At 35.4% G+C, this 27,080-nt stretch overlaps 1 protein-coding gene across 13 annotated transcripts in view; it reads left to right on the forward strand.

Moving 5' to 3' along the window:
* The window catches only part of ERC2 (ELKS/RAB6-interacting/CAST family member 2), a 508,713-nt gene that overhangs the window by 47,235 nt on the left and 434,398 nt on the right, over positions 1 to 27,080 (forward strand). For 9 of the 13 annotated variants that reach the window (XR_010072774.1, XR_010072776.1, XR_010072778.1 and 6 more), the window contains exons 3-4: positions 24,093 to 24,116; positions 24,742 to 25,158. Coding sequence is in view for 1 of the 13 variants with exons in the window: in XM_063347991.1 (XP_063204061.1) it covers positions 24,093 to 24,116; positions 24,742 to 25,158 (441 nt within the window). In the remaining 12 variants the exon portion in view is untranslated. The remainder of the gene's footprint in view (positions 1 to 24,092; positions 24,117 to 24,741; positions 25,159 to 27,080) is intronic. The other 4 variants (XR_010072777.1, XR_010072779.1, XR_010072782.1 and 1 more) reach the window with 1 other exon arrangement.

Genomic DNA, 27,080 nt, shown 5'->3' on the forward strand with positions numbered 1-27,080 from the left:
TGTTATACATTCGTATTGTTTAGCACCTGTGGAATTACATGACTAGAATATATTGTTGACATATTCTAAAATTAGTTTAGTATATGTGCAATTATAAAGTACAAATAAATTCAGTTGTAATTGTGTGCAGTTTTAATATTGAGTTAGGAAATTTGGATGCAGTATTAGCTTAAAAATTATACACAAATAATTTAATTAATTTAGAAACTTGCAAATTATTCCAAAGTGTGTGTTTTAACTAAGATGTAATAGATGTAGTATATTTTGATAAATACAGAAGACAGCTATGTTATGACATTTAAATACTTGTAGTATGTCGCACTTTCAGTAACAGACTTGCAGTATAGGTTGCAAGAAGAGAATTATTTATTTGCATTCCAATATTGCTGAGAGATTCCAGTTAAAACTGAGGTTTGCTTGTGAGAGTAGTTGGGCGAAATATTTTAGACTCTCAGTTGAAATAAAAGATAAAAATATACAGGTGGTGAAAGGTAACAGAAAGATAGACAGGGAAGAACTGGTTTTGTATTCAAACTGTCCCAGCCTCCCATAGCCAGTTACAGGTAACCGTCTACTAGACCTGTGGCACAGAATGTGCTGTTTCTTATATGTGTTATTTTGTAATTTGTGGTGCTCTGTGGGTCAAGCATTATTCCCACAGACTTTTAATCATTTAAGGCCATAACTGAGTACTTCAGATCTTACGTGACGGAGGCTGGCAAAGAGAGGACTGTATAGAAGCTCTACACATCCCCTTTATTGGAGAATTCTGCTCTGCAAGCTGTTGTTTGCTAAGTAACAATGGAACAATTTGAGAGATGCTAAAAGAAGCAAAAAGTAAACTTGACTCTATTGATTATAGATTCATAGGCCTAGTTCTCTCTTAGGTGACACACAGGAAAATGGGCTGTTGTTGTACTCCTTAACTGTAGCTGGCAGGAGGGTTGCAAAAAATATCTACGTACCCTTGTAGATAATTGTTCTTACTCTACTAACAGGTAATTCATTGGTTCTGTAGCAACCTGATCATAGCAAATTATTTTGCGTAACCTGTGGTCTCTTGCTGGCCTCTCCTTAATGATTCACTGGTATACTAAGTTTTGAAAACAGTGGTTTAGAGATTTAAAAACATTTATTATTATTATTTTTCATGTTATGACATGAGCAATGTTCCATGGCAAAAATTCCACAAAATATGGAAAACTCTAATTAACTCCATAAGCCTACAATTATTTTTCCATCAGATTGAATGTAGGAGTAACTATATTCCTGCAGTCATCAGAGTCCAAACCTGATAGAAACAAGTTTGTTCATGCGTATTTGTATTACATTATTTGATCACTCTTGTGTTTGTGTGGGCCAAGGAGTCACTGATTATCTAGATAATGATGACATAGTTGATATAGTCATACAGGATTTTGAGAAACTTTTCCAAAGTCACCTATCAAAGGTTCTTAAAGGAACCAGTCTTTTGTGAAATGGAAGTTCCTTCACATGCATTAATCTCTGAGAAGTGTTGCACCTGAGGGAAAAAGAGTGCTAAATTTACATAGACAATGATGCTCACTGGGCTATTAGCAAACAGAAAAGAAGTTTGGGGGTTATAATAGATTTTCTACTGAAATGTCAGCTTGCATGCTCAGTACAGTCAAAAAAGATAACTGAAAATTAGAAAAAATTGGGAAAAAGGAATGACATGCAAACTAGAGAACATTACAGTGACAGTTTATATTTCGTAGCTCATCTATGTCCTGAATTCTCTGCAAATTCAGATCCCTTTCATCTTAAAAAGGATATGGCAGAGCTAGAGAAGGTCCTACTGAGAAAGGAAGGAAGGGTAAACAAAAATATGGAAGGTCTACTAAGGTTGGAAAAGAGAAGACAGAAGTTGGATGTAATAGAAATCTGCAAGAGTTTGAGCAGCAGGAAAAAGAAAGAGAAAAAACTAATATTTCTCATAAAATGAGATTTTGGAAATACCAGATGAAGGTAGCATGGTCGGAATTAGCAAAAACACATTTAAACAAAAAATGTGGAGTTAAGCTGGTAGCTCATTGCTGCAGGACTTTGGCTTCCAGAAATCAGAAAGTCATTAGATAGAATTATAAAAATAGTTCAATAACTGTTAAGCATCTAGTCTGGACCTAGAATTCCTTGAGATGAAGACTACTGGAAGCAGCATCCCCCTCTGCTTATGTGTCTTCTACTCTTCCCTAGGCGTCCGATATGCGCTGGTTGTTGGATCCAGTACAAAAACATCCTACAGTGTCTGACTTAAGAGCCCCACTGTTTCTTGCCCTTGTTCAAAAGATGATTCGAATATTATGGGGTTTTTTGTTTGTTTGTTGGGGTTTTTTTTGTTGTTGTTGGATATAGAAGATGTTTTCTCACTAGATCACGCAATCACAATCTCTTCTATAAAAAAGTACAGGAAAAGAAAGCACTTAGGTTGTATTTGAGCTACATTTAAACTGTGGTTACCCCTCCCTGTACGTAAACTTAAAAGATGAATCACCTGTGTGGACTCTGTTCCAAACCTCTGACTGATATTAATAAGAACAGAGTGATCATAGTCATAAATAACATAAGGTCATCAATGAATGGTGACATCTTCTGGGCATGTACATCAGCCTGTGTTCCAGACGTTCTTTCATCCTGGTTCTCTCAACCAGGGACTCTGTCTCCAAATCAAGAGAAAAAGTGCCAGAAGGACATGTCTATCTGGAACCATGCTCACAGTGAAACTAAATTAATTGTCAGCAAACTTATAGCAGATACTGCTGTTCACAGGCATATTGTGTTAACCCACTTCATAAAAGCTGTTCAAACACTAAAAAATTTCAGTCTTTAAACAAGAGTTGCCACTGTCAAATATATGCTTAATATCAAAACTGGCAAGTAGATCAGTTACAGGATATTTTAGTAGACAATACATTTGGGTTTAAAAAAGGTTACATTTTACTAGGGAAAATAAAAATGTTGAGGTATACCATGTGGCCAGGATTACTCTGACCTATATAGACAAAACTTCCTTTAAGTCGGAAGCAGTTACCTTAGTAAGCACTTCAAATGCAAGGCACTAGATATAAAGTACCAGCAATGATTCAGATTTTAACACAGAGTTTGAATTAAGAAAGTTAATATCCTGCTCAGAGGAAGGGGGACTGTCAAAAGAGTTGTTAAGCTTAAAATCAAAAGGCCAAGAAAGCTTCCTTTTTCTGTAACTTTTAAATAAGCACATTTTGATGTTTCCTTTTTATGTCATGTAAATTTAGGTTTTTCTGCTTCCCAATGAGGAGTAAGAGCCAGCAAAACCATCAATGTTCTGAGCAGTCTAATTAGCCTAAGCTATTGCAAATATTCACATTATTTCTGCTGAAAAAAACCTTGAATACTGGCTGGTGAAAGTGTGCTATATTTGGGTAATATTTATAACTAGCTGCAGTGCATTGATTTACTTATTGAATAGTTTTATCAGATGCTTGCAATGAATCAGGCTTCAGGGCCAGAAAAAAAGTATCTGTGCATCAGGAATAACATAGCTTTCTGGTATTTTGTCTCATACAATTGAATTTTAATACAATAAAAACGACAAGCACTTTTTCTTTTGTAGGCAGGCACGTAGTTATCAAACTTTTGTCATTGGGATAACTTTCAGCACAGTTTCATTTTGAAGAAACTTTTAAAAATAGATTTGGTATAGAAGAATACACAAATGAAGTTGCACAATAATTCTGAGTAGAGCTGCTTGATTATTAGGGTTTATTCTTAAATTCTTGGTTAAACTTAAACAAATTTATCTGAATAGCACTCTAACACCAGGTTCCCAAGATGTATTGTCAGACTATCCAAGTGAGAAATTATCAATTTGTTGCCCTGAACTTATAAAAACTGTTATGTTTTCTTTCTAGATATTATGAGGAAAAAAGGTAATATAGGATTCTACAGAACAAAATATTAATGTAAAGGCTATTTAGTTACTAAAGTAATCAAATGTATCATTTTTCTTTGTTTTATGAAATGTCTGGAGCCATTTGCTCCTTGATTCTATTTAGCGATAGTTAAAAATAAATGATCCAGCTGGCTGAAGACTTTTCACTTGGCAGGTAAACAATCGGTATTACTCTCTAAGGAGGTCAGGATATTTTGCATTTCATCATTCCTGGAATTTATTGTCTAAGGTCCAGCTTGATTAAACCTCCTGTGGCACTGGAGAAAAAGAAGCAAAGGTCTTAAAGCAAGAAAAATGTTATTGACTAATTAGAGTTTAGGAATATGCACATTTAACTTCTTTTATTCCCCCCCGCACCCCCCCCCCCCCCCCAAAAATGCTTCTTGTGCTAAACGGGATACAGAATAATCACAGAATAGTTGCTTGGAAATATAAATTGGTTATTTAATGATTTGGCAATTTTACTTGCTATAAAGAGGAGAAAGGTCTAAAGAATTAAAGAGCTTTAAGCTCAAAGACAACAAAGCATTGTGAACTTGATGTGGGTGTTCAGAGTCCTACAGTGATGATAGCATCTCCTGTTACCGTTTCCAAAGGAATTTTTTTGACCAGGGCACCGTGTATGTATTCTTCTGTTTTGTCTGAGAAATAACTTTCAATTTCCCCCCCCATGCAAGTGCAAATAATCTGAATAGATTACACTGTAACATATAGACAGCTTCTAGGATTTGAGTGAACCAAAAGATGAAAAGGAATGAAGCTAAACCAGATACGTGTTTACATTTTACTGCAATAAGCTTTTCCTATATAAATGTGCACACAAGGAAAAGGTATGGGGTTTTTTTTTTTGGAATGGACAGACCTTATCTTGTAAAGTAATCAATAATAAAAAAAGTGCTTGCGGTATATTCTAAAATTTGCTTTGTCTATAAGTATTCATTGTGATGAACAGTTTTGGAACCCAGAAGAAACCGGAACGGTTATTCACATCATCATACCCAGGTACTTGATTCGTATTGAATATGGGTAGCACTTAGTCAGGATTTCTATAGGCTCTGTTTATCAAAGGAAAAAAAAAAAACCTCTCTAGAAAGTATAATATGTTTTAATAAGGTTGTTGGCAGTAGATATGGCAGACTGCTATTTTAAGGTACACTTTTCTATAAAGGGTTTTTTCATGTTCTCAAAGTTTCAGAGTACAAGTGGCCTAGACTTTTTTCTGTTAGTAGACAAAATTCAATATCTAGGACTGCGCTTGTGTTCCCAGTGTAACTGGGAGTATTAAAGAGAGGGTCTGTGTGACAGATGAATCATGTTAGCTGCTCAAGGTATTACAGTAAGAAGACAGTTTGGAAAGGAAAAAACCCCAAAGAGTACCTTTGACATGGCTTGAATAGATTGAATGTGCTGGGGTTTTTTTGTTAGAAGTGATACCAAGTGGTTCATTATTCCATTGAATTTTGAGTAAAGTTATAAAAAGAAGTATGAAATAGGCCTTTGAGCTCTTTGGTTCACTCCTGCAGACATTAATGAGGTCAGTACCTTGTGTTTGTGAGTAAAATCACAGTTTTAAAACTGTAATCTTGTCGTTTTGGGGTTGGGATTTTTTTAATAGAATAAGGTAACTTAATACAGAGGAACTGAAGCAGAAAGAGAAGGGAAAGCATTGTAGAATTATATCCTGTTTTGTCTGAGATAATGGTTTGAGACTTGCCAAAAGGATAGTGTTCCATTGACCACCTTTGTTCTCTTTTGTGATCGTTTAACATAACTGTATCAGATACAGAAATTGATCATACGGAAAAAGTCTGCAATGAAGTTTTCACTGCCATCATTGTGGCAAGTGTTCCTATTAGAGATAAGTAGTGTAAAGCCTTTTAAGCTCCATTTTATTCTCACCTCTAGGACTTCTAATCTCTCTTTCCTGAAGTCCATGATCATGCTTTTTGATGCCTAGTCCTTTTCTCCTCTATGTCTTTGAACACACTGCCTGGCTGTTCTGTTTTTTGCACCTCTACCTCATTGGCTGACAGTTCCATACCACTAAGCAGCAACATTCCTGAAGAAAAGTTCTTAATTAATTTTTTCTTGTGTAGAAATAACTTCTAATAAATTTGCATTAGATGGCTTCCAATTGTTACTAGCAACTTTATCTTCTTCCTCTAGAGTAAATTGGAAATAAGTAAATTAGCTTGTGATCATCAATCCATTTGCTGGTTTCAGCAGCAACTTGATCTACAGGCTGCAATTAAGAATGTCTACTCTGAAGCACAAAAGAACAGTGTTATGTTTAATGTTGGCTTCTCTGTGCATCTCTAATAAAACATATCATTTGAATGGAATAATACTGTTTAGTTAACCAACTCTTCTGTTTTCTCACACATTTTAGACGTAGGACTATATACAAGCTTGCCCTCTTGGGCTATTAGAATTCCGACTGTAAAGAGACTTAGACAATACTTGCAGAATTAAACTAGCTTTTTTTTTCTATTTTTCAATTGAAAAAACAAATGCAACTTTCTTCAGAAGTATTAATTGTGATACATTAAATGGCTTAAGATGCAGACTTTTAAATTTTATTTTATTTTTATTTATAGAGACTGATACAAGTCCTTGCTTATGGTAGAGTAGCATAAAGGTTTAATCCAGAGAATTCTGGTGTGGATTTTACACCTCAAGGAGCATCTTCGTTACTGTATGCCTCCTAGAAGGTGGCATAAATGCATTTACTTCTTTATAGATTGAGTGAGAAGGCATACTGGAAATCGTAGGAGCCGTAGCATGTGGCATAGTGGAGAGCAATTCCCGTGCAATTAATCCTTTGCTGCTAGTGATTTCCTCTGTACAGCATCAGAATGTGTCAGAGCAGGACCCCTTCCAATTCTTAGTGTGGTTAGATGGCCCTAAATTAGAGAACTATAATTCAATGTTTTATTACTTCTGGCAGTAGTGCAGTTGTTTGAAATATTAGAAATAGTAATTTTTCTGTGCAATCAATGCATATAAAACTGTTCAAGAATAGTGGAATATACTATTTCTGTACTAGGAATGTGGTGTAAAAATACCACCTTGTAGAGTGGCGATTCTCTTGTTTTATTAGGGAAGGAATTTCAAATGAAGGGCTTGGAATCGTCTCTGCTGGATTTGATGCAAGAAGAGTAAGGACTGATAGTGATAGCTAGGCTAAGAGAAGACATTATAAAGACAAGTTTGGAATATGGGAAAAAGACATTAAGCATCATGTTTCTTGTCACGCTTTTCCTTCAGTGGTAGTGCTCTTTTTTTATTGCCACATAGGCTACGGGGTGTGTGTATTTGAGCACTCGTGATTTCAGCTGATTTCCAACTGCTTTGCACTTAAGAATCAACAAACAGCAGCTAGAGCAGGAAGAGAATGAAGCTTTATCTCCCTTAACCTTTATAGAGAAATGTATATCCCATAACCTTTATATAGAAATTAATTTGCCTTTGATTATTTTAATGTATCTTTTCAGTAGTGTCTTAAATTTACCAGATTATTATGTAAGTAACTTCTGCTGAAGAAAGTATGTTTTGCCCTAGAATTCTCCTGAAAGTCTAGCCTGGACTCTGAATGATGTCTGATATTAGAATAATTTATTTTACAGTAATTAAGTGATAAGAGAACATGAATGAAGTGCAGTAGTGAACCTAGGTAGTCTGGTTTCAGAGAGATTAACTGCAGCAATCTGCGAGTTAAGAGTTTGCTAGTTTATTTTCAGGCTTTTATGAAAGTCAGGCTGGAAATCACAATCAGTGTTGTGAAGCAGAACTCAGAAAACACTGTAATCCTTCAAAAGAAGAAAAATATTTCTGTTTTGCTTGAGAAACATTTTGCGTGGCCACACCTGTCTCACTAAATAGTGATTGCCAGTGCAGTCTTTGAACACATTTATAGTGGAAACATTAAAACTTGAAAATCTTTGCAACACCACAAAGCAAACATAATAAAGGATCATGAAGCTTTCTGTTTAAATCGAATGTTCTTCTAATGAAAGTTGGTAGATTAGCTGCATTCATAAAGTTTAGTTCACTTTTATATAGTTATTTTTATCTCAGAAGTGAAGTTAAAAGCATGTGTAGCACAGCAGAGAAGATCGTGTTTCTCTGATGTTTATAATTGTTATTTGATGTTTTGCTTTCAACCTAATGATCTCAGTGGAGTTTCCTTCTCTCTCTCTCTCTCTCTCTCAAGGTTGTACTCTGAAAAAGGCATGCTTTTAATTCCCCAAACAGGGATATTGTTACGTGTGTGTGGTGGTTCACTGCAAAGCTATGGCAGTGCATCCCATCGCTCTGGGCTTTTGTGAAGTGGATTTAGTGATATTTCTTTAAATACTGAATAATATGTTGCTTTGTCCATCATACTGTGGAAGACCTTCTAGGCACACTGGGGTGCATTATGTTCTGCCTATCATAGCTGCCATTCATTGTACATTTAAATTGGCTGTAAGGGGTTTTTTGATCATTCTGTCATGTTGGCACATAGTTTATTCTGCTAATTTTTGTTTTATTTTCTATTTATTTTTACTACTCATCATCTATGTGTGGTGTACTTGGGGAAGTAACAGCCCCCCTACTCACAGTAACACAGATATTCATTCTTGTTCAAGATTTTGCTACTGCATGAATTCTACTGAAAATACAGTATTATCTGAGAAATATTAGGGTTAAAGGAAAGCTGCAATTGGAAAATACGTGTTGAGCAAAGCCAACCAGATATAAGAGGGAGAACTTGTTGCAAATGTATAGGAAAATCTAGAGAAAAATGTGCAAGAGAAGAGAGGAATCAGAGGTAGATTCAAGCCAGACAGAAAGCTGTAAAGCCAGTTCATGTTGTTAATATGCTTCATCTCTTGTATGTTGCTCAAGAGTAAGATAAAATGATCCCGTTATAAAGATGCATCGGAGCATGAATTAAAAAGTAGAAAGAGATAATGTTACGTAATTTCTTAAAAAGTTGAAAGAGCCCATATATTTTATTAAATTATTTACAGAAGCTGATATTAGCTGAGCATAATGCATGGAGTGTTTTGGATGACAACATGGGTATTGATTCTGTTCTCTCACCTCCTTTTATACAGCATAGAACAAATCCTCTCTGGTCAGACAGTGCAAAAACTGGGGATTAAGGGAGGATGTGTTGAAGAGGATATCCATTCTGATCACAAATCTGTGCTTAAACTGCAATGAGTTTGCATTAGATAGCCGACAGATGTGTAAGCATGTGATTTGAGGGGAAAAAAAAACCCCTAGCAGTTACAACTAAATAAGCCTTTTGCGCTACAACCTTACCTTCCCACAGATCGTGTGGTGGTCTTATCTGCAACGTGGGGTGGTTGGAAGGAAATCAATAGTAGTGGTGTGCTCATGGAACTTGCATTGCTCTTTGTGAATATAGGGGTTGGAGCACAGACCAGATGCTAAAATCACTTTACCTTTACTTGCCTTAATCATTATTTTGTTTTGCATCCAGTTGAAAAGTGGTTGCAGAGCTTTAATAATTACTTTCTTTCTTAATAGCTGTATAAATGGAATAGTCTTACAGCATGCTTACTTAAGAGCAGTCTTAGAAATAAGGAAAAAATGATGATACTGTAGACTGTTGGCAGAAAAAAAGATAGTGCTAACAATTTAAAATCCAGCCCTGTGGAATGCAGTTGGCCCCAAATGACCCTGGGTACCTGTTTCTTTAATTGGAGTTGGCAACAAAAGGCTCCCTGGAGGCTTCTGGGCACTTCATGAGTTTGAACCACTTCTAAATAGTAGACCAGCATATGGATACGCTACTATTTCAACACTGTAGTAATTAAGATTATGCTATATATTTGGGGGAAAAAGAATCCACCAACATACAAGGAAAGAAAAGGGGGGGGGGGGAAATCGTAGCTGTAAAGAATCTTCAAGTAGTTCAAAATGGAATATTTACAGTTGCTTCCCTGTAGTGGTTTAATAGTGGATCTGTAGTCTTAGCTGAGAAATTTCTTGCTGTTTGTGGATTAGTTTCAAAATCGTACCATTAATTTGGTATTTTTTTTCCTGCAGAAACATACAACAGGTTTTATGGTCATGTTTAAAGAATGTAAGTCAGTAGTACTTAAACTCCTAAATACTTTACTGCTTAAATAAAAGTCAGTTAACTATTTTGTGCAGTACTGAGTGTTGAATGGTGATTAGGAAGATTTACAGATTTAAACATTCTTTTGATGTATGTAGCTCTACTATATTTGTAATTGTTTCTTAGAAATTAAGGCTGTACCAGATTTAAACATGCAGGTACAAAACATTGCATTTGATTGTTAGTGTTTGCAGTGCAAACAGTGTGATCGTATTCAGCATTGACTGACCAGTGTTAGCGTAACCAGGGGAACGATATAATTTCTAGTTTAGAACTTGGATCAAAGAGCCAAGGTTAACTTGATTTGTTGTTAAGTGCTAACTGTAAATCGGGGATTACTAAATTTTGAAAACCTTCAACGGGGGAGAAAAAAGAAACCCAACACTTTCCTCCCCCGCCCCCCACTGTAACCGTAAACAATGTTTTGTGAAAAAAATACCAGCTATTTTTGATTTGTGATGATAGGTTAGTCTGCGAGTTAAGGTTTTAAATTAAAGAATTAAAGGAAAGTTCTAGTCTAGTAATGCTTTGATTTCAATATGAACAGTATGTTAGTTTAGGGATCCGATGGTCTTCGTTTAAGCAATTCTGGAGGGAATAAAAGGTTATGTGCTTAGGGTGCTCCAAATTAGAGGGTGTTTTGCTACTGGGTTTTAAGTTCAGTTGTGTCTCGTGTTTGCTTTTTAATGATTATTCTTTGCAAGGCAGTCCAGTTTCAGACTCGGGGTTGGATTTTCAGTTTCTATGGATATTTTTGTGTATTATACATTAGGGAACAAATGTTTGGATTTTATTTATATATATGTTAAAAATATATATATAAAAATACATAAGACATAAAAATATGTACAGACACATATTTTCAAGTATGTATTATGTAAGTACATATAAGTATATATTGAGTGTATGTATATACACGTGAGTGTTGCCTGTGTCTTTGTCTCCCTTGCCCAGTTGCTGAATTATGAAGGGAAAATTGCCCTCTCTTAAGAAAAGACCTGACTTAGGCTGTTAATTTTATTTCTCCATACCTACAATTTCCAATTCTTATATAAAGTTAGTTAGTTTGTTTATTTATTTTAGGAATGTGACCACAGTTTTTGCTTTGTTTTTGTGCTTGTTAATATCTTTTCTGCAGGATATGGATTTAGTGCCATCTTGTGGAAAAAATTAATAACTGCAGATTTTTTTATGATTGAATATACTGGATCATTTAGGCCCTAAATGAGAAGATACTCCTATTAAATCTGACAAGAATAAATATAGATTTAACAAAGTTTATTGTGAAACCAAAGTCTTCCAGCTCATGAAAGCATAGATTTGTGCGAACTGTATAGACCTTTTGAGCCCAAATGTTGTCCCCTTAATGACTTCTCTTTCCCGCTGATCTACATTTCTTCAGTAACTTGGGATGAAATGTCTTTCCAGATGGTCGTCTTGCTTTGTGATGCATCATTTTTCTCTGTTGGATCTAACTGAACACTGTTTTGATTGGAGCTACTGTAATCTCTATATTGATTTTTTTTTTTTCCCCCATTCTTAGCTGTAGCAGAACACATAGTTCTAAAGCTCCTTTTCAAATTGCTTCAATGGGAAATGATTATGTATTATGGTTAATCAACTCTCAGTACTATTCCTAGTAGAGAAAAAAAATCGGAAGCTGAAGAGTGGTCTTTTATGTTTTTTGCCTGATTAAAATATAGCAAGGAGAGGTTGAAATTGGAACTGGATTTATCACTTTTTTTATTTCTGGCTTACTAAAAGCTGTGCATGAAATTGCTCTGTGAATAACTTACATTCATATGATTTTTCTAGTGGGTGCATTAAAAGAATACAGTTAGAAAGTTTCAAAATCAAAAGGTGGAGAGGATAAGAAGGTCATACAAAATCTTAAGGTGCTCCACTCCCACAGCTTTCAGTGATGCTGTGCATTTGTCTCTTATGTCAATTAAGAAGTATAGAAACTTCAAGCACCCAGTTCCCCCGTAAATTAAACATGGATGTTTGCAATGCGGTGCTGAGGTTTTGTCTAGTCTTCTCTCTTTCCTATTCTGTGTCTTTCAATATAGTGTAAAATAATCACTGGAATCTCTTTTTAAGAAATGGACAAGCTGTATCAGGCTGTTACATTTCCCCAGATTGTTTCTTAGATATGATACGCAGAACCTTAACTCTTACAGTATGTGGCATATTAAGGTCACCTGAGAAACAAATGCATGCTGTATATTATGGAAATAGTTGTTTTAATATTTCTAATGTAATTCACTTACTGACAATGGCAACCATCTCTGTTTCAGTCTGTTATGACTTTATTGTTGGAAACGCTATTTGGACACCTAAATAGTTTTCCTTTATGTGCATTTTTCTTTGATAGCTTCAGCAGAGCACGTACGATATCCACAGAAATTCCTGTCCTCAGATTTCATTTTATTTTTTTTAAATGAAAGAAGTGGGATGTTTCTTTCTTCAGAGGCAGACTGGAAAATAGGAGAAGGGATCCCACTTCACACAGTTTTTATCTAGGAAAAGGATTGGTTTTATTTTTATTTTTTTCAAGGTAATAGTGAGCTTTCTGATAGAAGCCCCTAAACTTTATAGCAAAAGATCAAGCAGATAAAGGAAGGGACTGAAGATCAAATACAGGTTTTTGAGTGTTTGAAATATGACCTTGATTACTCTCAATGCTCTCCTTTTGTAAGTAACTTCTTGACTCAGTGCCTGAAAAAGAATTCCTTTAATGTAGCTAGATCTCATTTTTTTGAGAAATTAGAAAGTAATAGGCCTTTTTAGCATCCAAGATTTTTGCTATGCTATTATTTTGACTGAATCAGCAAGCTGAACGGTATGTTCTACTGTCCAAAAAGAGAAAGTTACTTGTCAAATATTGTTTGGCTTATCAGGCTTTTTTAAAGCTGGTAATTAGAAACAATAAATTCTTAACTTCTGTTCTTCATTAACTGGAGTTTGCACAATGGTTCATACTGAACGGCTGTTACCAAATATGATCTCCTGGATATACCAGGAAGAAGGCAATTATAATTTCCCGGGTTTTGAAACAGGTTCATTTCAGTTACACATGACCACAGAAGCAGGAATAGAACTCAGTTCCCTATGACAAATGCAAATCTTAATTCACATACAATCTTGCCTTTAAAATAAGTATTCACAGTATATGCTTTTGGCTTTCATTTCAGGGCCCACTGTGATCATTGCTAAACCTAGTTTCTTCTCAAGCCTCAAAACAGCATTGAAGAATGTTGATCCTATGGCATTCTGCTGCTTCTTAAAAAACAGTTATGGAATCCCTAGAGCTTATCTGAGAAAGAAAATTACTCTCCAGTAGATCAGTAGTCTATGCTGGAATCTGACAGGGCAGTGTTCAATCTGCTGCTGGTCCATTGAGGACGTAGTATGTGATTTCACTGTGAGGGGAGCTCTGCATTCTTCTCTTTAAAAAAAAACCAAACAAACTCAAACAACCCCACAAACCAAAACACACCCCTGACGTCTCCCAACATTTGATTAATCAATTTCTGTATTGATAGCATGAAATTGTACTGGTTTTATGGAATAAAAATTTTTTAAAACTTGTATTTATGGTAAGACTGAGACAAATAATATTTTATTCATTTTTCAGACACTTTAGTTACGTGTTGACAGGTTTGAAGATTGGGGATTGGTCAGTAGCCTTTCTTATTGAAAGTTCAATTTGTACCTCTGCTTCTTTGCTGGTTGGTTTGATGAGACTGACATCAGGGAAGAATCTCTTCATATCTCTTTCTCATGCAGTATAATTTCTGGTGCCTGGAGCAGTCCGTCTGTTTATTGCTAGTCTTTTCTAAGTAAAAAGTAGTAAACTGATACAGTGCAGCCAATAGCATTTCATGGCAGCTATCCTATATTGGCAATTACTGTAACTTCAGTATGTGCATATACAATATTTAGTGTAGGAAGTGCTCATGGAAACTCTGAAGTACTGAGTTTTATGGCTTTTCTTAAACATTAGTCAGCCACAAGTGGTGTTTTTGCAGTAGCACTGTCATCCATAGCTGAAGGCTGGTGATCTTACTGCTCTTTATTGCAGGGTAAAGTTGAAATAGTTCAGAACATCCCCTGTTCTGAGCTGTTGCAGAGGTGTTATTCAAAATCCCAGTATGTTCAGGACCTGTTGCTGTTTAGAACTTAGCCCTAGTGTCAGGGATGACAGAAGCACTAGAAGAATGCTATTCAAAGGAAGGGAATAAACCTTGGGTTTAAGGCTCTGAGGAATTAAAATTTTTAATGACAACCATGAAAGACATTAGATCATTCTATGTAAATTGCTTTTGGTTTTGCTTATAAAAAGATAGCCAGAAATATTTGAAATACTAATATCCTTGAAAATTCTGTGACTGTTTGCTCACTTGGTCTCAGTTGTTTGGCTGTTAGCATTTCAGAAGCCTTAAATAGAAATTTACAGATGAATCTGTTACTTCCCATTAAGGTGCCCAATTATACATGATCTTCATTCAACAATATTCTGTATTGTCATTCATGTTCTAAATATCTTCCTTTGACATTTTTGTGATGGAATAGTAATGTAGTATTGTCTTTCTGCATCTTTAATGTACAGTTTATATATTGCAAAACAGTTATTTTCTAAGACTTGTATAATTTTGCTCAAATAATTTGTTGGAAGTTACTCAGCGTTTTCCTTTAGGGAATGATTTAGTGGAAGCAGCTGTAATTGTTGACAATCTAAAATATTTAATATTATATTCACATGGCTCAAAACCAAGCGATTGACCTAAAAGAAATTTTCTATTTAAGCAACAGGTAAAGGCCTTTCTGAGAAAGAGTGCATGCAATGGGCTTATTCACAGGCATGCAGATGAGAGCTGATTAATGCCTAGCACTGAAAGTGGTACAATACCACAAAAGTATACTGCTTATTTTTCATAGGTGAAAATGTTAGAACGGAAACACTAGAAATAATTTACCTTAAAGGATAATAACACTTTTAGTAGTGACTTTGATGAATGAGACACATGAAATAGACCAGACGTAATTAAAAGCATTAAGCCACACTGATTTGATCTTGCTGGTAGAAAAAAGTAAATTTCTTTTGACTCCTAAACAAGATGTAAAGCAGAGGTGCTGACCACTTATAATCATTAATGATCTCTCATGCACTTTTCATAATAAGAGTTTGTTAAAATTCAGTGTGTTGGCTAAATACCGTGTGATTTACTAGGTTACTCTGTGTATGTCACTTTTGATATTCTGGACATTAAATACATAGTAACCCACTAATTATAACCATAACAAAAGAGGAAGATAATGCTATTTGATAAAAAATTTGCTATTAAGCATCACTATGCTGGAAAAAAAAATCTGCTCACTTCATGGAAACTTGAACTTGTTAGAAATCAGGGAGGAAATTTTTCTGAATTTCCTCCATTTTTTGGTTAAAATAAAGTGGAAACAAAATTTCAATCAGTTCTAAATACACAGTGCAACATTTTGTTAATGAGCAGCACTTGCTCACTGAGTTTTAAGAAAGTTTTTATCCAGAAGGTTTTAAGAGTTTCGTGTGTGTCTGCAAGTATCTTCTCCAAATAGAATGTATTAAAAATACTTGATAATTTACTACAAGTTGTAACAATTACTTGCTTTCAGAAGGTAACATCAGAGGTGTATTTATGATGTTGAGTTAAATCTTTTTTAGTAGGAAAGTTTTAACAGCAGAGAAGGCAATCCCAAAAACAAGGGCTTCCAGGAGTACTAGACAGTGCATCATCAGAATTTCAAATTTACCATTCTCTTTAGGTAAAAGGCTGAGGAGATAACTGGAAATATGCTGTTTTATGAGCAAAAGAGAACTAGGAATAATGTGTTATTTTGCTGCTTTTTGTTTTCATCTTGTATCTCCTCATTAACAGCGGGGTTGGGGGATGGAATTTTCTTTGTTCTTTGGAAAAGGCCTTGAGTGCTTTTGCACTTTCCTAGACTTCTGCTGTGATGATGTAAAGGTCTGGGGATTCTGTTCTGTGATTACAGTTACTCCTGGGATTAGCTGTGGGATTGAGATTCTGCTCATTTGTGGTAAACCATGGGCAGTCAGAATACGAATGGAAAGGGTTGGTTATGTAGAGCCTAGGCCATGTGAGAAATCCTGTGTGGGGAGGGTAAAGGTTTATGGTCATAAATGGTCTAAAAGCTTCCTTAGAGAACCTTAAGTGCTTCAGTCCCCAAAAGGAGTGGAAATTATTTATCCTGGAAAGAACAGAGTATCAGAGAAACTGTAGTTTAAAATATAATCTGCTATAATAAAAATTAATCTGCTTTTCTTAAACTGACATTAATTTCCAGGCCTTGTTAAAATGTATTTTGTTTTTTTCCTCATGGTAAATTGTAATAAGTAATCTTGAAACAGATTGTTCCAGATGTGTTCAGGTTGGTCAAAATCTGTGTTACAGGTAATTTTCAGTCAACTGAAATACCGTTTAGTGATTCTGGCGTTGCTCAGCCCTAAAAACATACTAGCAGCATTTTTCCAAAGGGAACAGGAGAAAAAAGGAGGCCACAGTCTTCTCCTAACAGCATAATTGGACTGTGTAAAAATTGTAATAGTACCGGTAATGACCACCTAAGTATAAAACCTTGCATTTTGCTATGACACTGATGATTTAAATGTTTTATTAAGGCTTTTTCTTAGTAACTAAAGAACTTGATGTGGGCATTTTTGTGAACATGTATCTTTGCAGATTACTCCTCTCAAGGCTTGCTTTGACTTCTTACATTTCTAAAAGTCCCTTCCTCTTGGTCTTCTGGCTCTTATGATTAGAAGCTACAAGATTTGGCTCATGAGTATTAATGTGATTTTTATCAATTGGAGAAAACATATAGGTTAATTCAAATTTTCTAGGTTAAAGGAATCGATAAAGAAGGTTGTACTGAATTTTTGGTTTTGAGACACTGACTATTTTATGCAAGGTGACCATAACTGAATTTGTATTGGTAAATGTGGACTGAAGTGAAATTACTGTGTCTCCACAGAAGTAAGACTGTGCTCTGACTTTGGTTAAAGCTGGTTGATAAATATCAGAAAGCCTCCACTGAATAAATAATTCAACAAATAGTATTCAGCTAGCTTTTTTCAGAGAAAACAAAAAGAGGAAGCATTGCATTTTAGAGGCAAGGTGAATTTGAGAGACCTGAAATGAGATCACGCAGCACAGAAAGCATCGGCTATGCTGGAGAAATGTAGTGGAAGAAAGAAGGAAAGGATTATAGGGAGAGATAGTTCAGACATACAGTTAGTTTCTTCTACCCCCAAATACTCCAAATCAACAAATGAACTTCAGTGCTTTATGTAGTACTGTATATATCTATTATGAAGAAATATTATTTGACAAAATCACAAACTGTATCTGTGATAGCAGGCCTACTTAGGACAAATTGTAAAGCAACAGAAATAAATGAAAAATGACATCTCTCAGCCCAGAGCAAACCCGTGACATGGGAAAGAAGTATATTTACAGATTGTGTCTTAAGAAATAGGTGCAAAACTATGATGAAACTTGCAATACTAAAACATTTTAGCCTACGGTTACCCCTCAGTTATAAATGGAGATGTGTTTTTATACAATGACCTCAAGTTTTTAGGCAATACTTTGTCTTTCCAATCTTAATTGTTTTTCACCGAAATATTTGTGTGAGATGACCTAGAGAAGCTGACTGAACAGTAATGAAGTCTGATAATTCAGATTAAATATAATGTCTGTATTAAGAAATGCAGATTTAAATGTACATGACAAGATTCCTTATTTAACTTGCAAAGCAAGGTATTAAGAGCAAACTTTATTGAATTTGACAGCGCACCAAATGCAAAAGCATAAGGAAAGAAAAATGAAGGAAAGCCAGTAAACAAGAATTCTCCCTTTTCGAATACATGGTTCTACCAGAAAACAGTGTTATGCAGAGGTTGTCTCACATGAGTTGCACCTCCAGAATTTTTAATGCTTAAAATGCATTGTGTGTGTGGTCTGAATCTCCTGTGATTCCTCACAAATTACATCTCCCTTCTCCTTTCATCTCTTTCTCTCAGTCCTGTGTTATTTAAGCAAAATTTTTGTCAACTGATCCGGAGGTGTTGTTTGGATGCCAGAATTTTAAATTACGTAAGACAGATGAGCAAATGCATGGGAGAATCTATTTCTTAATTTATGCCAATGAAGAAAATATCTCTAATTCCCTTTTTGGTTTTCTCTTACAGAAGAAAATAAAGATTTGCATGTTTGTCCTTAACAATGTTTAGTTATAAGTCTAATGCTCATACTTGTTTCAGTAGTGTAACTCAAGTTAACATACAAATTGGTTTAGATGCAGTTCATAAGAAGACTTTAATTTGTTTGACACCTTTCAATGGTAGAGCTTCATACAGTGAAGAATGAAAATGGAGCAGTGGCAGATTATAGAATAAATAATGAAGTTTGATGCTGTGTTAGATCATACCTTTTCAAAGGCTGATGGTGTATGACTGAGAATATCCTTTGTCACTTTTATGTGCATTACTAAAAGGAAAAAAACAGAGAGTATACTGAAATCTTCAGTTCAGTTTGATTCCTAGCTCTTCTGGAAGTCTTTGTCATGAATCCACCCTGATATGCTCCTATGAATTTCCATACTGCCAGCTGCTTGGTGTAAGGTAAGGCAGTTCAGCCTCACCTCACATCCCACCCTGCAGCATGTGGCTATCTGTTGCCTGGACCGCTCTCTTTCCAACACTCCAATTATTCCTTCTAAACTTGCAGAGTTTTGCGGTCAGTTGGTTTTCACTTTGTCAGATTGTTTGACCATCGCATTATGTGGTAGTTTGGGCATTGAGAGGACAGACTGTTACACAGTAGTCGTTACTTCTCAATTGTTTTAAAGCCAGGTAAGAGGATCCCAGAAGACAAAGCTAATAGATTTTGTCCTTGTGTGAAAGAAACAGGAGAATCAGGAGCTAAAAATGGAGCTGTGAGAGATAGGAACTAGAAGTCAATAAAAAGACAGTGAGGGTGAGAGGGAGGATTGAGGCATTAGGTGGGGAAACAACACTCGAGTCCAGTAAAGTAGCTGTATCTCTTTTTGGATAAAGCACCAAAATAACAAATAATCTTGGATGACTACAGAAATAGTTGCTTCAAATCTACTGGATGATCTTGCCATCGCCCCCTTTAGTCATAGCGCTGTACTGAATTATTTAGAGCAGAAACTATCAAAGAATATACACGAAATCCTTCAGCAGCTCTGGTACCCAAATTTCAGTGATATGTGTCTGAGGAATTAACTTGCTAGATTGTCACCACATTACAGAAAACTACCAGCAAATTGTATATGGATGGATATATATTTCAAAATCCATCATTTGATGATAGCATAAGACCGCTTTCTGCCACCAAGTGCTTCGGGTTGGCTTTCCCAGTTGAGACAGCCCTAGCTGTAATTTCTTTCTTTCTTGACCTTACACAAGGTTTGTCGCTTCCTTTCATCTTAGTAGCAGGCAATTTTTTACATGACGGTAGACTTGGTTCTTCAACGGTATCTTTGCTTTTGGTGCCTGGGTGATGGTGCAAAGTACAAGAAGCTGTGCACTTCTGTAGGTGGACTAGCAGTTTTAAATTGGTGAGTCTCCCTGTGATTTCCTTTTCCTCCACTGTTCACCATATATCTAAGGCTTTGGGATGCTCTGAAAGTGCTTATGTGCTCTGACCCAAGGCAAAATGTGGCAGGACAGTTCTCTGCAGGCAATTTCTTTGGCAATAGCTAGTTGGCACAGTTTAGAGGAACTTCCTTGTGTAGAACATGAACTGGAATCTGGGAAGGGCCATTATTTCATCTTCCTTTCATAGTTTTGTTTCAATTTATGGGGGAAAATTTTGAAAACCTGCACTATGCTTAATTCAGAGAAAGTTTAATGGAACTTCCTCTGCAGTTCCATGGATTGCATCTTGGAGTCTGGGCTATAGAGAAGGAATGAAAAAGTTCTGAGAGAACTATTTATCTATTGCCAAGGGATTGGCATGGAAATATTTCTGGTCAATTGGTCTGTAGAAGCTATGAAAAATATGGTAGACTTTGCATGGTTTTTAAAAATCCCATAAAGTTCTACGTCTATGTAATGACAGCCGTGTGACAGATATTCGCAGCACTCCTACATTCCTTCCCCCACTGCAATAAATTATACAGTTTCTTTCCACCCTCACAACATTTGTTCTTTCCTTTCTTAGCTAGCTGCAGATACAAAAGTCTGTGCCAGCACAAGTCTAAATCTGGTCCATCATGTTCAAAGAGAGTTCTAAGTCTTGAAGGTGTACAAAAATGGATTCTTTATGTCAAAGTAGCGGTAGTCTACCACCGTTGAGGTTGTTAGTTTTGACATAATTACTGAGAAGCAGCCGCAACAGCTGTTGTGCTCAGTGACAACCATGGTTACGAGTAGAACCTAAGAACTGCAAACGTGGGTTGCTGCGGGATAGAAGAGGAAGTCGTCCGGTTTATCGTACCGGAATTGCTGTTTGAGTTCTGATTTCTAACAACTTGTGTGTGGATCCAGCAGTTTTGGCTTTTACAGCTTGGATTCAGAATGGTTGTATGTTAACAACATGTATGTTAAGTTTGCTTTTATTTTTGTCTTACAACATTTTACACGTTTCAGAAATGAGTTTCTCTTTGATTAGCTAAAGTCTCATAGACATATAGGCATTTGGTGTACAGTGACTACTTGAGTTTGGGAAAACATTAATTTGTTAATAGTTTTTAGCATCAGGTAATAAATATTGTCTAATTTAACATTAGGAGGACATATTTTAAATCATTATTCGTATCAGACAAGACAACTCTTCGGACTATTTCTAGACTACTGGTAGTTGCTGAATATTGCTGTTGCTTAGTGAAATAATTTTGGAATGTGGAGGATTTAGTTTACTGTGCTTATGCAAAGTAAACTTTATACACGTGTTATTTCAGCCAGTCATTTTTTGAAGAATGTATAGATATAAGCTTCATTCTTCAAAAGAATGCCCTGAGACTGAAACTGTAGCTGATAGCTGATGTGGACACCAACATGAAAATTAATTAATTAAAAGGGAAATTTCTTTGTATAATGTTGAATTAAATTTGTTTGATAAAAAGGAAGCATTTCACTTAAAAAAATTCTAACTCCATTTAGAAGAAGAACACAATTTAACATTAAAACAAGTATGAAAAAGTTTAAAAGTCTAAACTTCTCATTTGAAAAACAAGAAAAAAATATTTCTTGAGTTCTTTTGAGCTCTTGAGAGGGTGCTGTTTGACAAGCTTAATGCAAATTTATGGGTAGTTTAAATGCATACAAATCTATTTTTCTATAATTACTCATCTGAACATTTTTAATAAGGTCTAACCAAGACTTTATTCCATAACAGGAAAAACAAGTAAAGATGTGTCAGTTATATGATTTCAAGTCCAAAGTCCTAAAAAATGAAGCTGTTTCCCTAAATTATAAGATTCAGTGAAGAATTTTATAGAAATGTTTTGCCTTTTTTTTTTTTTAATTTGATTGTGGTATTTTTATTATTTGTCACCTCTGCAACATTCTCATGGTTTCCTTTGAAGTCTTTGAATAAAAACATATTTTTGTAAATGGAAGCTGTGAGTCTTGTGCATAATTGCTTTCTGTCAGAAGCTGGGATTTAAGTGCCACCCTCCTCCCCGCCCCCAACCAGTAAGAACAAAACCCGAACAGAAAAAGACATGTTCCTTGAGCTCCAAGATAGAAAATTGTACTATGAGTTCTTAAATACTTACTAGTCATGCCACTGAAACAAACTATTGAGTGTAATTTTAAAGTAGCTTGCAACATCATCAGCTAAGCAAAAAATGTTCTCAAAGATGAGAATGGAGATATTCCAATGTATTCTTTGAGATGTCTCTCATATTTTTTTTTTCTGAAAATTTGCCTTTTATTTTTTTTTTTTAAATTTGAAATGTTACTTTTACCTGCTCTCTTGCCTTTTCCATCTCGGTAGTTTTATATTGAAGAACGTAATGTAATGTGAAGGTGGTTTCTGGTTTTCTTCTTCCTTTTCTTTTTAATACTCTTAAACCACGTCTTCATCCATATTTCTGCTCTAATGTTAGTGAAGAAAAATAATATTTTCTTCTAGAAAGGAAACTTGCAATCTCTTTAGTAAAAACAGAATTACTTTTAATTCAGTAATTTCAAGCATCTGTTCTCCAACTTTCAGTCTTACAAAGCTACAAAGGATTAGAGAATACAGCAAGTCTGTATTGTCTAAGGCAAGATGTCATTTAGTTTGAAATCATGGCAAAACCACTGTACTGTCTGATTAATGGAATCTACAAATATTGGTATCTGTTATGTCCCTATGACTTAACACAGTGAAGAAGCATTTGAAAAGAAATGGTTTTGATTCTGTTTACTTTGTGCCACCTGCCTCTCTTTTTCATTGCCTTCCCTTGTCTTTGTTAATTCCCTCGTTTACTTCCCTCAATAATCATTGAATGTGATGTCTGCACTATTTGAAAATTTGATTTGGATTTATGCTCTGAATTTCTGTGCTAAAACTGTCGATCTTGCAGTCATAAATACTCAGTGTATTGGTAGATTTAAAATGAGAAAATTGCTACATCTAGAGGAGTTCTAAGTTTATTGTGAGCTTTTAAGTTTATATAAATAATTAAAAAGATGATGAGACTAAGAAAATATATGAATTACTATTAAACTAAATAAGGGCTGTAGATGAGTAGCCTACATTTGTACACTCTTAACTGAGTGTATGCCTAACAAGATGCAAATATAAAATGAGATCCTGACATTTATTAAAACAGTGCTATCTAGTGATAGAACAGATTCAAAGTGTTAAACTGTACTGAATTCTACCACTGGCAATACTTTCTTCCATTTGAAATAACTGATAAAAGGCATGATTTCAGGAGGCTATTTTCTTAAGGTTTTGTATTTTTCATTTAGTTTAGATTATTGTTACAAACTGATAGCTTTAGATGTAAATGTGTTAAATGTGAATGTAGTAGCAAATCATAGAATTATTTATGTTGGAAAAGACCTTTAAGATTGAGTCCAACCATAAACCTAACATTGCCAAGTCCTCCAAAGAAAATGAGGAAGCCTCCTATATTGAGTTCATGTGTTAATGAATTATCTGGTTGTGTGGGCTTTTTTGTGGGGAGTTTTGTGGGTTTGTTTTTGTTTAGGCTTTTTTTTTGGTGGTGGGGTGTTTTTTGAGTGGGTATGTTTTGAGGGTTTCTTAATCTGTTTTTGTTTTCTTGTTTGTGTGTGTTGGGTTTTTTCGTTTGTTTGTTTTTTGAATGTGGAGCTGCAGAATATCCACTAATGCAAAAAAAGTCTAGTGCCATGCATTTACGTCCTCTCGTACAGACCATGTGGCTATTCAGGAGTTTATACTTCTATAAATTCAGTATGCTGTGTAGGCAGTGAAAGGGAAAAAATTAGCAGAAAAAACATAATCTGTAATGAACATAACAAACCGTAGCAATTTAGTATAACTATCTATGTTCCAATCTTAACGTGGGCAAAATCCTTGATTTTGATTTGTGTTGAATAAGGAGTGCAAGGTTTACCTCTTGAATAGAGAAAGACCCATGTACTCAGATGTAGAACAAATATTTTAGGCCAAGTTACTGTGTTTTGAAAAACCTTGAAGTGTAAAAGAACAGTAAGATAAAATAGGAATGTTACTATTCACTGTGTGATTAGTTATTTCTAATATGTTTTTATTTGTCACATCTATTGAGTGAAGTCTGTCTATAGTTTAGGTTTGTATATTTGAGTACTGTGAAGTTGTTGGTGCCTTTCTGTATACCCCAATAAAATTATTTTTTATGTCGAAGATACTTTTTGTTAAATTCAGTTCCTTCTGTTGAATCTCTTTTGCTTGCATCTGAACTTTATTTATGTTGATTTTGCTTCATTTTTTCATTTACCATGCTGTTCAGTTTTTGGATGCCAGGAGAACAAAGGTTTGTCCACTATTTGCAGTCAATTTATTTTTCAAAATTCAGTATTGCTTATTGTGTTTTTTGTTTGCTTGTTAGAGATACAGTAATCCTGTTTACTAAACACATTCATAGCTTGAGTTGCCAAAAGAAAAAACAAAAACCAACCAGCCCCAACTCAGCCCCTCCCCAAAGTCCCCTTCAATTATAGTGAGTGCTTTGATTGACTTTATAAACAGTACTGTAGAGCACCATGCAGGGCAGAATTACCTTTAGTCTCTGAAGTAATTTAGAAAACATGGAATACTGAGTCTTTCGGCTTTATAGGTACATATTGACTGTATTAATGGATGTGTCACTGCCTAGTGTTTGGGTTTGTTGGTTTGCCTTTCTTTGCTATTTATTTTATCTGTACCTGAAACTATTTTGTGTGTGTGTTGTCTTTTTTTTTTCTTTCCTAGAAGTACTTGAAAGATGTCATTACAAATATTGTCACGTGCATTTGCTATTTTATAAGGTCATTTGATATACTTTCATCATTGATTCTAATGAATTTCTGTAACAGCGTACAACAAAAGTTTAATCAAAGACTAGTCCTACATTCAGGTCCTAAATTGATTTTTTTTTTTTCTTTTCTTTCTTATTGCAGCATCTGCAAATGACAATCCAGGCACTTCAAGATGAGCTTAGAACCCAGAGAGACCTTAACCATCTTCTCCAGCAAGAAAGTGGAAACCGAGGGGCTGAGCATTTTACCATTGAGCTCACAGAAGAGAATTTTCGAAGACTTCAAGCAGAACATGATAGACAAGCTAAAGAGCTCTTCCTGTTGAGAAAAACGCTAGAAGAAATGGAGCTTAGGATTGAAACACAAAAGCAAACACTAAATGCCAGAGATGAATCAATAAAAAAGCTTCTGGAAATGTTGCAAAGTAAAGGTTTGCCATCTAAAGGAATGGAAGATGACAATGAGAGAACTCGAAGGATGGCAGAGGCTGAATCTCAGGTTAATCATTTAGAAGTGATTTTAGATCAGAAGGAGAAGGAAAACATGCATCTTAGAGAGGTAAGAAAAAACTCATTTATTTAAAAGATATTGTCAAAGTACTTACTGCAGTTTTAGAAACATATAGAGTATCTAAGTGTTTTCGTTTTTGCTCTCATTTTTTAATAAAAAATATAACATGCTTTTGTTTTGCATCTGTAATGAATACACAGCAGGATTATATGATGTTTGAAAGCAAGTATAGCATAGTTTCTGTGTTCTTTGTATTTTCACAAATTAGTGTTTGGCAAATGAAGACTAGAACTACTGAAGAGAGTTATAAGCTAAATAGCCATGAGTGCGTGCTACTTTTGTATTTGATTTTACCCTTTGTGTTTGAAATGAGTGTTCTAAAATGTTTTGCCTTCCATATAAACAAAGCCTTCTGCCTATGTGCATTTCTAATGTATTCTCATGTGCGGTGCCCCAACTTTTTGAGTAAATGTACCACATAATGTTGTACGTTAAAACAAGGGGGTGATGTCTGCAACATAGCTTGAGAGACCCTTAATTTGATCCCAAGCCCACCCACATGACGTGTGCATGCATTTTTGGGACTGGATTTGGGATAATTGAATTAGTACAATTGAAAGAAAATCTCGCCTGGTGTCAAGCCCATCTGCGCTCTACAGCCCGTCAGCATTATCATGTGACTGGTGTCAGGCGAACAAGACAGTGAGTCTTCCTCAGAAAGACCCTGTTGCTTCCTGCTAAGAAGGGTGAAAATTGCAGGGTGAAAGAGTACAAGCTACCCGCAGTAAGAAGAATTGTGACAAACAGATCCATTCCCTAGAAACAGTGTAGTCTGATTGGACTTCCAGTCTAGGAAAAACACCAATTTGCCTGACAGATAAAAGCATGAATAAAATTATACAAGAGCATAAAAAACTATTATTGGCTCCTATATATCACTAAACATATGAATGCTGAAGATTAAGAACAGCTATTTACATCTACAGAATGTTGTCAAAATGTTTTCTTGGCTATGGGCAAATTATTTTATAATTAGGTTATGTCTACTTTAGTTTTCTTTTTTCTTCCTTTTTTTTTTTTGTGTGTGTGGTCTTCTCTAACCTAGAATATTGAGGGCTTTGGTATCTGGGGCCCGTCTGAAGCATGGAAACTGGAAAATTTGCAAGGCACAATGATACATTTCCGTACAGTTTTCTTGTAAAGGCATGGATCCTAAATCTTATCACAGGCAGAATTTTAATTAAAAAGTGATGCCGCCTGTTAATGAAGCCTGAAAGTGAATGGATCCTGAAAGGAGTTGCATAAGGAATTAATGATACTGAGTTTGTGATGAGGGAGGATTGTGAGAGAAGTTCTATAAACTAGCAGTCAAGTTTCTGGATTTAGATCTGCTATTCTCAGAGTAGTACCTATGGTCTGTTTCAAGGATGGATAATTTGGTATTTATTATTTGTTTTGTATTTCACCTGTTGCACCAGTATCACTTAAGTTTGTGAATCCTAATTTGGGTGTGTATTGGACGCGAATAAATTTACAGCAGAAATTTGAAAATGGTTTCTAATTAGCACAGCTTTGGCAGGGGGGTTGGACTAGATGATCTCCGGAGGTCCCTTCCAACCCCTGTCATTCTGTAATCCTGTGAAATAGATCTAAATAGAGCCTGAAAAGGAGATAAAACATAACCTTCCAAGTCGAGTCCTTGGGCATCCAATTCATTGATCAGTGCAAGGAATGCTGAAAGAAGGTCATGTTGCTACTTAAAGACTGTGCATGTTTCTCCTATATTTATACTGAATTAATGTTATGTTTCAGAGTTCCCCCTGGGTTACCCTCAGGGGCCGGGAAAAATATTATTTCTCCCTTAATTTATATGAGGATGTAGAGGTTGTCTTTCCTCTGGAGTACTGCAAGTATAGAATGGGGTTTACTGGAGTTTCTGCTTATGACATGCTGATATGCCTTGTTAACTG

Source organism: Chroicocephalus ridibundus, chromosome 10 (genome assembly GCF_963924245.1).
Source record: "Chroicocephalus ridibundus chromosome 10, bChrRid1.1, whole genome shotgun sequence".
Taxonomy (NCBI): domain Eukaryota; kingdom Metazoa; phylum Chordata; class Aves; order Charadriiformes; family Laridae; genus Chroicocephalus; species Chroicocephalus ridibundus.